This window comes from Petaurus breviceps, unplaced genomic scaffold (genome assembly GCF_028583685.1).
Source record: "Petaurus breviceps papuanus isolate PSGF00001 unplaced genomic scaffold, PetGlider_PUasm1.0 221, whole genome shotgun sequence".
NCBI classification, from domain to species: Eukaryota; Metazoa; Chordata; class Mammalia; order Diprotodontia; family Petauridae; genus Petaurus; species Petaurus breviceps.
In genome coordinates, this window is record NW_027185877.1 from 14,583,548 (window position 1) to 14,594,395 (window position 10,848).

Genomic DNA, 10,848 nt, shown 5'->3' on the forward strand with positions numbered 1-10,848 from the left:
TAAGTGGAGCAGTAAATAGAGCACTGGCCCTGGAGGCAGGAGGACCTGAATGCAAGTCTGGCCTCAGACACTTAACAAAAAAACTAGCCGTGTGACCATGGGCAAGTCACTTAACACCAAATGTCCTCCAAAAAGCAAAAAAAGAAGTATAGAGATTACCTTCTTTCCATGGTACATTTGCACTCCATAAATTATAGAAGCCCTTTATAACACAAAGAGATCTTATGCTAAATGCAAGAAAAACACAAAACATAGGAAAGAGTACAGGAGACAAAGATGACAGGAGTTTCTAGTCCATTTCTATTGTCTAAATTTTTTGTTTTCATGTCTTGTACATTTGCCAAATCCACCCTTCTTTTTGCAATAAATCAATTAAGTAGCCCAAGAGTGAGTCCTGAACCATGATGAAAGTCTAAGAAACTAATCAGCCTTACAATATTCAAAAGACACAGAATTAATTATTGAGAAATTTAAGGAATCTTAAAAAGCTTTTAATCTTCCTGCTTTCATAGGCTTCGGTAACTAATGTACTATACCATACAATGAGATATTCCAATCCTTGGGGCACTGATTATAACAGCTCGAGTCGCTGCACTAGCTCACACTATCATGACCTTTTTCACAGCATCTGATCAAAGCTATTGAAGACAACATTCTAATCACTTGCAATATCATCATCACCAACATTTACAAAGCATGTATAATGGGCCAGGCACTGTGCTGAGTACTTCACAATTATTATTTTATTTGATCCTCAGAAAAACCCTGTGAGTAGGTGCTATCATTATCCCCATTTTACATATGAGAAAACTGAAGCAAAGGTGACTTGCCCATGGTCACAGAACTAGTGAGTGTCTGAGGTCACATTTGAACTTGGGTCTTTCTGATTCAGTGCTCAATCCACTGCACCACCTACCGGCTCATGAACTGGACTGGAAAGTACTATTTCTACCAGTTCATTTTGTTTTTCTTACCTGTTGGATTGTCCTAAGTCTCTAGACCAACCCAGACGGGGTCCAGCAGTTGCTCTTGTGTCTCCTCTTTTGAACTCAGGCTCAGACATATCATCTGGATTGAAAGTTGTAGATTGGCTCCTCCTAAGTCTGAATAATCAACAAAACAGATAACAACGATGTCTAATGTCCTGCAGCTTACAGATCTTGAGAAAAACATTTTAATAACTCTGTACCTTATGGCTTCCCCTCTCTTTTATATATTTAGAAATTTGACTGCACATGATAATAGATGGGTTTGAGTTCTAAGCCACTCTACTCTTTTCCATATACCTCAAAATCACCTAAAATGATACCTTACCATGTCCAACCTCACCAAAACTGTCCATTTATAGGTTTTCTTAGTCAAATTAGCAAATACTTGTTGAGTCTCTACTATATTTAAGATATTTTCTTGGGGCGGCCAGGTAGCACACCGAGTAAGAGCACCAGCTCCAGTGTCAGGATGACCTGACTCCCGGGCTCAGACACTTAGCAACCACCCAGAAACACCTGGCCGTGTAACCTTGAGCAAGTTGCTTAACCCCAATTGCTTAAAAAAAAAAAAAAAGATATTTTCTTGGCTATTTGGGAGAAATAGAAAAGTCTGAGTCCTGGAGCTCCTGGAGGAGTCCTAAATTACCCTCCTTCACTTACTTTCCAAATAACTTCATGATACCCCTGGATTTCTTTTTGGAGTCTGGAGAAGGTGGAGATAACTGGAAGGGACTGGTATACTCTGCGTCCTTTCCTAGGGAAGATAAGCCAGCCAGAACTGGGTCCTCAGCAGTTTCTTTTTCTGTTTCAGCTATTCCAAGAGCAAAACAAAAAAGACTCAGTGAATTTAGAATTGTGAAAGAAATTCGATCAATGTTAGCTTATTTAGTTTCAGGAACACATAACAATCTCTCCTGCTGGTATCCCACACTGTAGTTACCAAAAGATGAACCAAGAATATGAGTTCTTATCTAGAGTCAATGAGATATCTGAATATTAAATTAGCTTAAAAAAGAAAATAACTTAGAAACCCTAGATGAAAAGGGTTACAGAGGTATCATGCCTTTTTTGGGAGGAAGGGGACAGAGTTGGTGTCATGTTGTGAACCTATCTGTAAGCTGTGTTCTTGAAGATAATCAATGATGTACTTTAGTTTCCAAATCTAATGATCTTTCCTAGGCCTTTATCCTTTCTGCAACATTTAATTACTGCCAAAAATCATTCCTGGGAAAACTTCCCTGACATTGCATTATCCTGATCATCTCTTTCTCTTTGGACTACGCTGTCTTTTCTCTCCTTTGTCTCTTCCTCCTTCCAATTCTCCATCATAGACATTCCCCAAAGTTCAGTTCTGAGTTCCATTTTTCTTTTCCTTTCTTTCTCTATTCTCTCCTTTAGTGATCTCATCCTTTTCTATGGCATCAATTATCAACTCTGTGATAAGTCCAAAATTTCTACCTCTATCTCAGATTCTTCCTCTTAGCTCCTACAACCCTTTTCAATTTCCTCCTAGTTGTTTGCACTTAAATAACCTTTAATGACCCTTCAAAAACCAATGCCCCAAACTCTCATTCATTTTCCTGCCAAAAGAAGCTCAGACTTCCACTGCTGTTCATAATATAGCTATTATATAAAACCTGTGTCACCTTTCACTCTTCTCTCTCAGTGATCTGCTGATTTTATCAGTCACCAAATTCTCTGAATATCAGGCCTAAAATATGTCAAATTCATTCCTTCCAGAACACTGTCACTACCACTACCCTGCTGGATGGCCTTTATACTTATTCCCATGACTACTGCAGTAGCTTCCTAAATTGATCTCCCAAGGCCACCAGCTCTAATTATGTTACTCCTCTACTTTGAATTCACGAGCAGCAGAAACTACATTGTCAAGTTAATCTTCTAACATATATACACTAGTCAAATCAAACTAATCACCATTCCCTGGACACATCTTGAACTTTCTCATATCTACAATTTTGTTGACACCATGCATGGTGCCTGGAACCTTATCTGCCACCATATATTAAGACCCAAGCTCAAATTCTACCTCTTATAAAAGTTGATTCCTTAAATGAGAAATAGTCACTTCCTCAATTTCTATAGCACTTTATACTTATAGTATATATCACAAACTGTCTTATAGCATCAACATCATTACAACAACATTTATAAAGTGCTGACTTTGTACCGGGCACTATATTAAGTACTTTACAATTATCATCTCATTTGATTCTCACAACCACCTTGGGAAGTAGGTACTATTCCTATCCCCATTTTACAGAAGAGAAATGTGAGACAAACAGCAGTTAAGTGACTTGGCCAAGGTTCACACAACCAGTTAAGTGTCTGAAGCCGCATTTGAACTCGGGCCTTTCTGACTTCAGGTCCAGCAGTCTGCCCACTGTACCATCTAACTGCTAAATAATTTATTTAACTATCTTATTCTACTCTACTAAACCAAGTACCTTTAGAGTAGGAACTATGTCTTTTTTCATCTTTCTATCACTCCTTTTGTACACCTTCTACTGTGACTCACATATTAACATCCACTCAATAAATGCATATTCAATGATCCTTGAAAAAAATGTTTTAGAAAACTGTATAAAAAGTCACTTTTTTGTTTTATCCCAATCTAACACTTCAGGAAAAGCTCAATTCTATTATCTGATTGTTGCAGTTTTTTGGAGGGGGTACAGTTATATCTGTGATTTTTCACTGGAGAACTCAGTCAACATGTCTCTAATTTATAAACCATTGCTATGAAATGCAATGTCTGATATTTCTAGAGACTTTAAAATGATACAAATAATCATTTCGTGGGTTGTTTTGAAATTGACTTATGAAATCAAAATTTCTCCTTTGACAAAGGGTTAACTTGAAAGGTGAACATCCACATGTGCCTGGGGAAAAGCAGCCCATCCTGCTGCTTCTTATGCCAGCATTCTGAGTGGCCTTAGGCCTGCCAGCAGAACCAAGTTTCAACATAAGGAGCTTGGCTACTTCAATGTAATACTTTACATTTTACAAAGGAAAGAAAATATTATCCAGAAAATACATCAATAGCTGTTTGAACAAGATCAGAGAAATTGCAGAAGTTCATTTTCTACTGAAGCAAAGCTGTGATGGCAAAAGCAGCATATGCCTCTCAGCAAAACCAGAATGTACTCTAAAGAAATGGGCAAAAATACTTGAAAATAGATGGCAAAAGGGGGTCAGGTTGGTGCCTTCCCCTCTGTCCCATGGCCCCAGCACACACTGAAGTGCTCAGTCTGGCTACTCAAAAATACAGCACGAGATAGGACATTTGGCTTCTCTTGAGTATTATGTCCTATTCTGCCCTAATCTACATACAGAGATGGGAATATTTACACATGAAAATGAAGACATCCTGGGGAAAAAAAAAACAAAGAATGCTTTCAGTTCCTACTCTGCAGCTGAACTAGATTAAAGGGTACCACTGGAACAGATTACTTTTATCTTCCTCAATTATAGTAGTCCAATTGCATTTTTATTCCTTATTTTTCTTTCTGTAGTGTCTTGCCACTTGAGAGTCAAGGTAGCTTTCCTGCTCTTCTCTCCCAAATTCTACTTATTTTTGTGATTTAAGTATTTGTCTTCTGATCTTTTCAGACTCACTGAAGTAAACTGATTACTCATCTCATAAACTCTCTTCAAAAGGCCCTCAAAATTAATGCAATAATTTAATCCCAGAAAGATCTGAGATAAACCTAAAAGTTATCAGATGTGAGATTTTTCCAAAGACTTCTCTTTTCAGATGACAGTATTCACCTGGAAAGTCAAACATATATGGAAAAGATCACAGAGCCAGGGAGGCAGAGTGTTTAATAGTTAATAGTTTCTCTTCATATTAAGGAAGAGTGTTTTTATTGACTGTAATGAATGCATAATGTATATCTAAACTACTAAGCACTTAAGAGATGTAGAAAACATGGAGATAAAGCTGGTAAAGTCTACCAAATTCATATAAAATGGGCTTCTATGTCATCACAGATACACTTACAAGAGTTCTCATTAGTAAAGTTTATTATAATGGAACAGAAGAGTAGGCTTGAAGCTGTGGGCGAGGGTTAAATAGAAAATTCCTTTTAGTAAGATGTGGGTAGAAATAAAAATCTCAGCACAAAGAATCTTATTTTCTGATTACTGCCAGCCTACTTTCTAGCAATTGCACTGGCCAAAATCAGAGGTTAGCTACATTCAGAGGCAGGGCACTGGCACAGGCTGGCATGCAGAAGTACTATACCTAACGTAGGTGCACTTGCACTTCGGCTACGATCTTCAGATATCCCAACAATGCATAAAATCACACGCAGCCCAACGGCAGAGAACACGAAGAATAACAAAATAAAATACAAATCAAAACTCCTACTGGCAAAATTCATACTGGGGGAAGAATGGTACAATACAGGCATGCCCATTCACTCTCTCTCCCCACCCGCCATGCAGCACTGATGCTATAAGAAGATTTTGTTAAGATTAACAACAAGAGGTTACTTTACCACCAAAATGAATGTGAAAAGGTTTATGATAGAAAGAGAAAAGGCTTTTACGTATGTTTTTCTTCTATTTGATCTCAAAACTTTAAATCACAAAGAAAAAGGCTTACAGATTGTTGAATTGTCATAGTATCTCTCTATAGTTATCGACAGACTAATATCGCATTCGTTTGAACTATTAGTTTCTATTTCTGTGCTACTTTTGTGCTAATTGTAAAGATTATATTGTATCTAAATACTCACTGACACAACTTTAAAGAAAAAATTCTTTATAATTGCAGGGCAACAGTTAGGCATATACCCCAAGGAGGCTGAGATACATACACATATGTGTGTATGTATGCAAGTGTGATGTGTGTATGTGTGTAATACCATGTATGTGTATGTATGAGTGTACACATGCGTGCGCACACACATTCACACAGACATCCTTTAGGTATATGCCTGTTGTTTGTTGTTCTTCAGTGGTGTCCAACCCTTCGTGACCCCATTTGGGATTTTCTTGGTAAAGATACTGGAATGGTTTGCCATTTCCTTCTCCAGCTCATCTTACAGATGAGGAAACTGACCAGGTTAAGTGACTTGTCCATGGTTACACAGTCACTAAGTGTCTGAGGCTGCCCTTTTTCTACGCTTCTTATATGTATGTATGTATCATATATATTGAGTTTCCCTATATACCAAAATATTCATAGTAACTACTTTGTGTAGCAGCAAAGAATTAGATGCAAAATGGGTGTCCATTAATTGTGGAATGGTAAAACGAACTGTGGTAAATAAATGTCATAGAATACTCTTCTCCCATAAGAAATGATCAATATGAGAAATTCAGAGGAACATGGGAAGACATACTAAAAGTCAAGTAAGCAGAATTAAGAAAATGATATACACAATCATGACAACAATGTAAATGGGGGAAAATAAACTTAAAATTGTTTAATTATAATGACCTATGACCCTGGAGAAGAGGCAGGAAAATAGCTCTCTTTTCATTAAAGAGGTGGGGGGATTGTGGGTGTGAAATATGTCATCAGTCATGGTGGATGTATTTATTTGTTGCCTATGCTGAACCATTTTCTTTCATCTTTAGTTTGAAGGAAGAGTCTCTGGGCAGAAGATTGGTTTATTTGGAAAGAACTATGATTTAGAAGCAATAGATCTCAAGCAAACCTCATTCCTCTGTACATACTGTCAGGTTTGTGTAACCAAACATCCATGGATGCAAAGAAGAGATAGGAAGAGGTGTGTATTTTGCTATTACATACCCAAGTTTGGTGCGCTTGCTGTCCTCTTGTTGTTTTTAATCTTAAAAAAGCCCCGTCCAAAGGAGGATCGGGTTTTTCGAATGCCAAAGGCATTGTCATCTGCTGAAGGACCAGGTCCTTGGACTTTGGGAGGGAGACTTCCAAATCTGCTGATTTTCCCAGGAGGTACTTTCTAAAGAAGTTAGAAAACAAATTCAAACTCACTAACATGGAATGTCAAATATACTTCTGCTAAAAAGATAACTTTGAAAGCTAATGAAGACAGTGTTATTTTCATTGGATCCCAGAATACAGGTAGATTGGTTAGTATATACAGGTTTTAAAAATATTTTGATGTGTGGGGCGGCTGGGTGGTGCAGTGAGCAGAGTGCCAGCCCCAGAGTCAGGAGGACCTGAGTTCATATCCGGTCTCAGACACTTCACACACACACACACACACACACACACACAAGGCATCTGACCTTGGGCAACAAAAAGAAAAAAGTATTTTGATGTAGAATTTTATTTTTAAATTATGAAGAGGTAGGATCTGGATCCCTGATTTCATTTATACCTAGTACTCCTGGTCAAGAAATGCCTTCTAATAGTGTAGCTATTATTTATTCATTTTATTTACCACAAAGATTTTGATTAATAATCTAAAGATACATATTGTCAACTCCTGTTTGTTGGTAAAGTTTTGGAATAGGATGCTCTGAATCATATTCTGGCATAAACCACTTAAGGGTTATTACTTTTAAAATAATTAGAATAAAACAAATTATGCCTAAAATGAAATTATGCTAAACATATTTAATGTTTCTTATGTGACTCAGAAGTCACTTTAAGACCTACAGAGTGCCTTATGATCATCATCCTAAATAACAATGACAATCTATAATATTATGGAAAAAAAACATTCTTGTATGAATATTTTGATTGCATGTGGAAAAGGAATTTGTTGTGCTATGTCATATGTTATAATGCTTAGCTAGCGCAAACACGACTTTCCTTTTTATGTATCTCATCACTCTTGCTTTTGGGGGGTAGAGTGTAGATATTGTTTGGAATTTGTGGTAACAGAAAGAGGGGGCCCTTGTACTTTCCTTCTCTTGACATTACAAATTCTATTTTAAAATTAACTTCCACTTTGTGTTATTGGATCCCTAGGTCAAGAAAAGATTAGATTAGGAATTCTCTGTCCTTTCTCCTGAAATATAATAAAATGCCCTCAAAGACAGTAGTTGTTTGTAATTCTAATATTTATATAAGTTTTTCTGTAAATTACAAAAAAAAAAAAAAAATGGAAAATGGTTTGTCTTCAGGAGTCTGCTGACCCCATAAAGACTTTCCTATTCTGTGGGCTAATGGATGTTTCTCTGTGCCATGAATTATAGCTACCAATGCAATAAAGATAGCTACTGACTTGTACCTTAAATTGTTAATTAGATTTCTTTCTATGACAACATTTTATTCTACCACATTAGGACACTAGTACACAATTAGTGTTTGAATGTACAGTGAATTATGCTTCAACATCAACATCCAAATCATTCACCTCTGGCTGACAAAGCCATTGGGATTTCCTTTTCCTCTTCCATGCCATCTGATCAGTGGATTTCCTGCCAACTGAGAGAGAGGGCAGGCAAGCCAGTCAACCTGGCAAAGCACCACGATTCAGGAGGCAGCACTTATCAGGAAAGTTAAACAAGCATCACTCTATCGACCACCAGCTCCCTCAGATTTTGGTGGAGTCAGCCCATGACCATCAACTTTGGGAATAGCTATGCTTCCCATTCAGGACCCTCAGCCATCATCATGGAAAGCAACCTGAGATGCTGTCTAGCAATACCAGCTGCTACAGCCATAGCTACTGAAGACAGAAAAAAGAAAGTTCTTGCTACCAAAGTCCTTGGCACTATCAAGTGGTGCAATATCAGAAAGACACCCCAAGGACCATGGAATTTTTCTTTCTGATACAGTTGAAAGCTTCTGTATGTGTTGTCTAACCCATTAGAATATAAGCTCATTCAGAACAAGGACGATCTTCCTATTTCTGTCCCCTGCACTTAACACAGTGCTTTGGACATATAAGGACTTGATAAACAATTTAATCATTCATTCATTACTCATTCACCTTCCCCTCAACACTTCTGCTCCTATTCTGCAGGCAGACACCAATCATTCTGTTATTACTAAGCTTCCCTTATCCAGCTGCTTCGATCCCTTTCCCACTACCCTGTCCCCTCAATGCTAAAAATGACTTGTTTCACAATCCCCCATTTCTTCAAACCAATAAATAGAGCTCTCTAGGAAGATTGCTAGGGCTTAGCTTATACCATATAAAGTCTCCTTATAAAACAATTATAAATACTACTGGACCATTCCCCCTTCTCCTGTCCTCAATTTAACTTTCTGACCAAAGTGTTTGCCTCCTGACCCTTTCAAGCTTATTGAATTAATCTTTTTACTTATCAGTTATACTAAGCCAAGCTATAAAATCACCTCCGGAGGCTTCTGAAGAGGCTCCTTTTCCTGTATGAAGAAGAAAACAAACAGTATTAGATAAAAGCATGCAAATCCCATCATTCAAAATCCCAGCACAGTTTCTATGAAGTGCCAGAAAGAAATGACATAATAACATTTCTTTTAATGGGTAAGAAAGCATTCAACTTCCCTCCCTTCTAAATAAAATAAGTGACTTTCCATATTCATTAACTCAGAAAAGTGGTAGAGAATTATCAACACTAAAGATATCCCTTGTAACTTTCACTTGTAAAATAAGAAAAATTTCCTGTTTTCAGGAGATAAGAGAAACTACTCAGGAACCAACCATATCAGATACTTCTTTCTTCAAATTGCCCAGACTGCTGGATTTTTGCAGAGTTGAAGATCTAAAAATAACAAAAATAAGAAGACATCAATAACAAATAAAGCCTCATACCAGTATCTTTTCTCTTCTCATCTAAAACATCATGGAGAAAAAACCTAAAACTGTATGTGGGCTAGAGAAATTCTGAAACTGGGAATTTACCATGTATTTAATTAAGTAATTTAGTAAAAAAACTTAAGATCTTTTTTTTAAGCATCTTACTAACAGGGACTGGATGGAAAATCCTCCTGCCAAATGTTTAATAATATATCGTGCACATTTCAGAATGTCTGGAAAAGATCATGAGATAACCTATCCAATGTTAATATATAGAAGTAAACTAATAATACACAATTATAATTTCTATTGATCATATAAATGTATCTGAAACATAAAAGAGTGAACCAGGAATCAAGAGGACCTAGGGGTGGACTGATTCTCTTCTAAAGAAGAAAACTTAGGGTAAAAGGAGGAATCTATTATACAAAGGGGTAAGAAGAGAGAACTTTATATATATATATATATAAGCAGGGTGTGAAAGGGGTGGGAGAAAATATGCAATTGTTAAGCACCCCCTGGGTACCTGGCACTGTGTTTATGGATCTTATAAATTATTGTCTCATTTGATCTTCACAATAATCCAGTGAGATAGGTGTAATGATTATTTCCACTTTACGGTTGAGAGAAGTGAGGTAGAATTTAAGTGATTTGCCCATTCAGCTGGTGTCTGAGGGCACATGAGAAAATAAACATGGAAGAACTGGTGGAGGGAGAAGGAATTAGACTAACCTTCCTTTTATCTGAAGCAAATAATTGAATGTAGTTTGGTATAGAAATACACCAAACTCAACAGAGAAACAAGTGAGGATGAGAAGGGGGAACCTAAAATGGAGAATAATTCCAATTAAGGAAGCAAAACAAAAACTTCCTGAATCTAAAAGGGGGATTATGTACAAAAAGAAAAAAAGCAAAGTACTAGGGGGTATCCATCAATGGCTGAGCAAATTGTGGTATATGAATATAATGGAAAAAACAATTTAAGAGATGATGGCAGAAAATCTTGGACAGGATGAAGTGATGCAGTAAAATAAGCGAAATCAGAACAGCATTGTAAAGAAATTGATCAAGTTACAACCAGTCATGTCTCAAGAGGATGTATAATAAAGCATGTTATCTGCCTTCTGAGAGAGAGAGGTGATGAATTCAAGGCACAAGGAAAAAAA

At 37.0% G+C, this 10,848-nt stretch overlaps 1 protein-coding gene across 2 annotated transcripts in view; it reads right to left on the reverse strand.

The window, feature by feature from the left end:
• Positions 1-9,692, reverse strand: part of PPFIBP1 (PPFIA binding protein 1) — a 20,468-nt gene extending 10,776 nt beyond the window's left edge. Inside the window, exons 1-6 of one of the 2 annotated variants that reach the window (XM_069094904.1) lie at positions 9,587-9,692; positions 9,259-9,288; positions 6,775-6,946; positions 5,257-5,289; positions 1,650-1,800; positions 975-1,103 (exon numbers count right to left, since the gene is read on the reverse strand). In XM_069094904.1, the coding sequence (XP_068951005.1) occupies positions 975-1,103; positions 1,650-1,800; positions 5,257-5,289; positions 6,775-6,946; positions 9,259-9,288; positions 9,587-9,589 (518 nt within the window). In that variant the 5' untranslated portion in view covers positions 9,590-9,692. The remainder of the gene's footprint in view (positions 1-974; positions 1,104-1,649; positions 1,801-5,256; positions 5,290-6,774; positions 6,947-9,258; positions 9,289-9,586) is intronic. The other variant, XM_069094905.1, reaches the window with a different exon arrangement.
• Between the last annotated feature and the right edge of the window lie 1,156 nt (positions 9,693-10,848).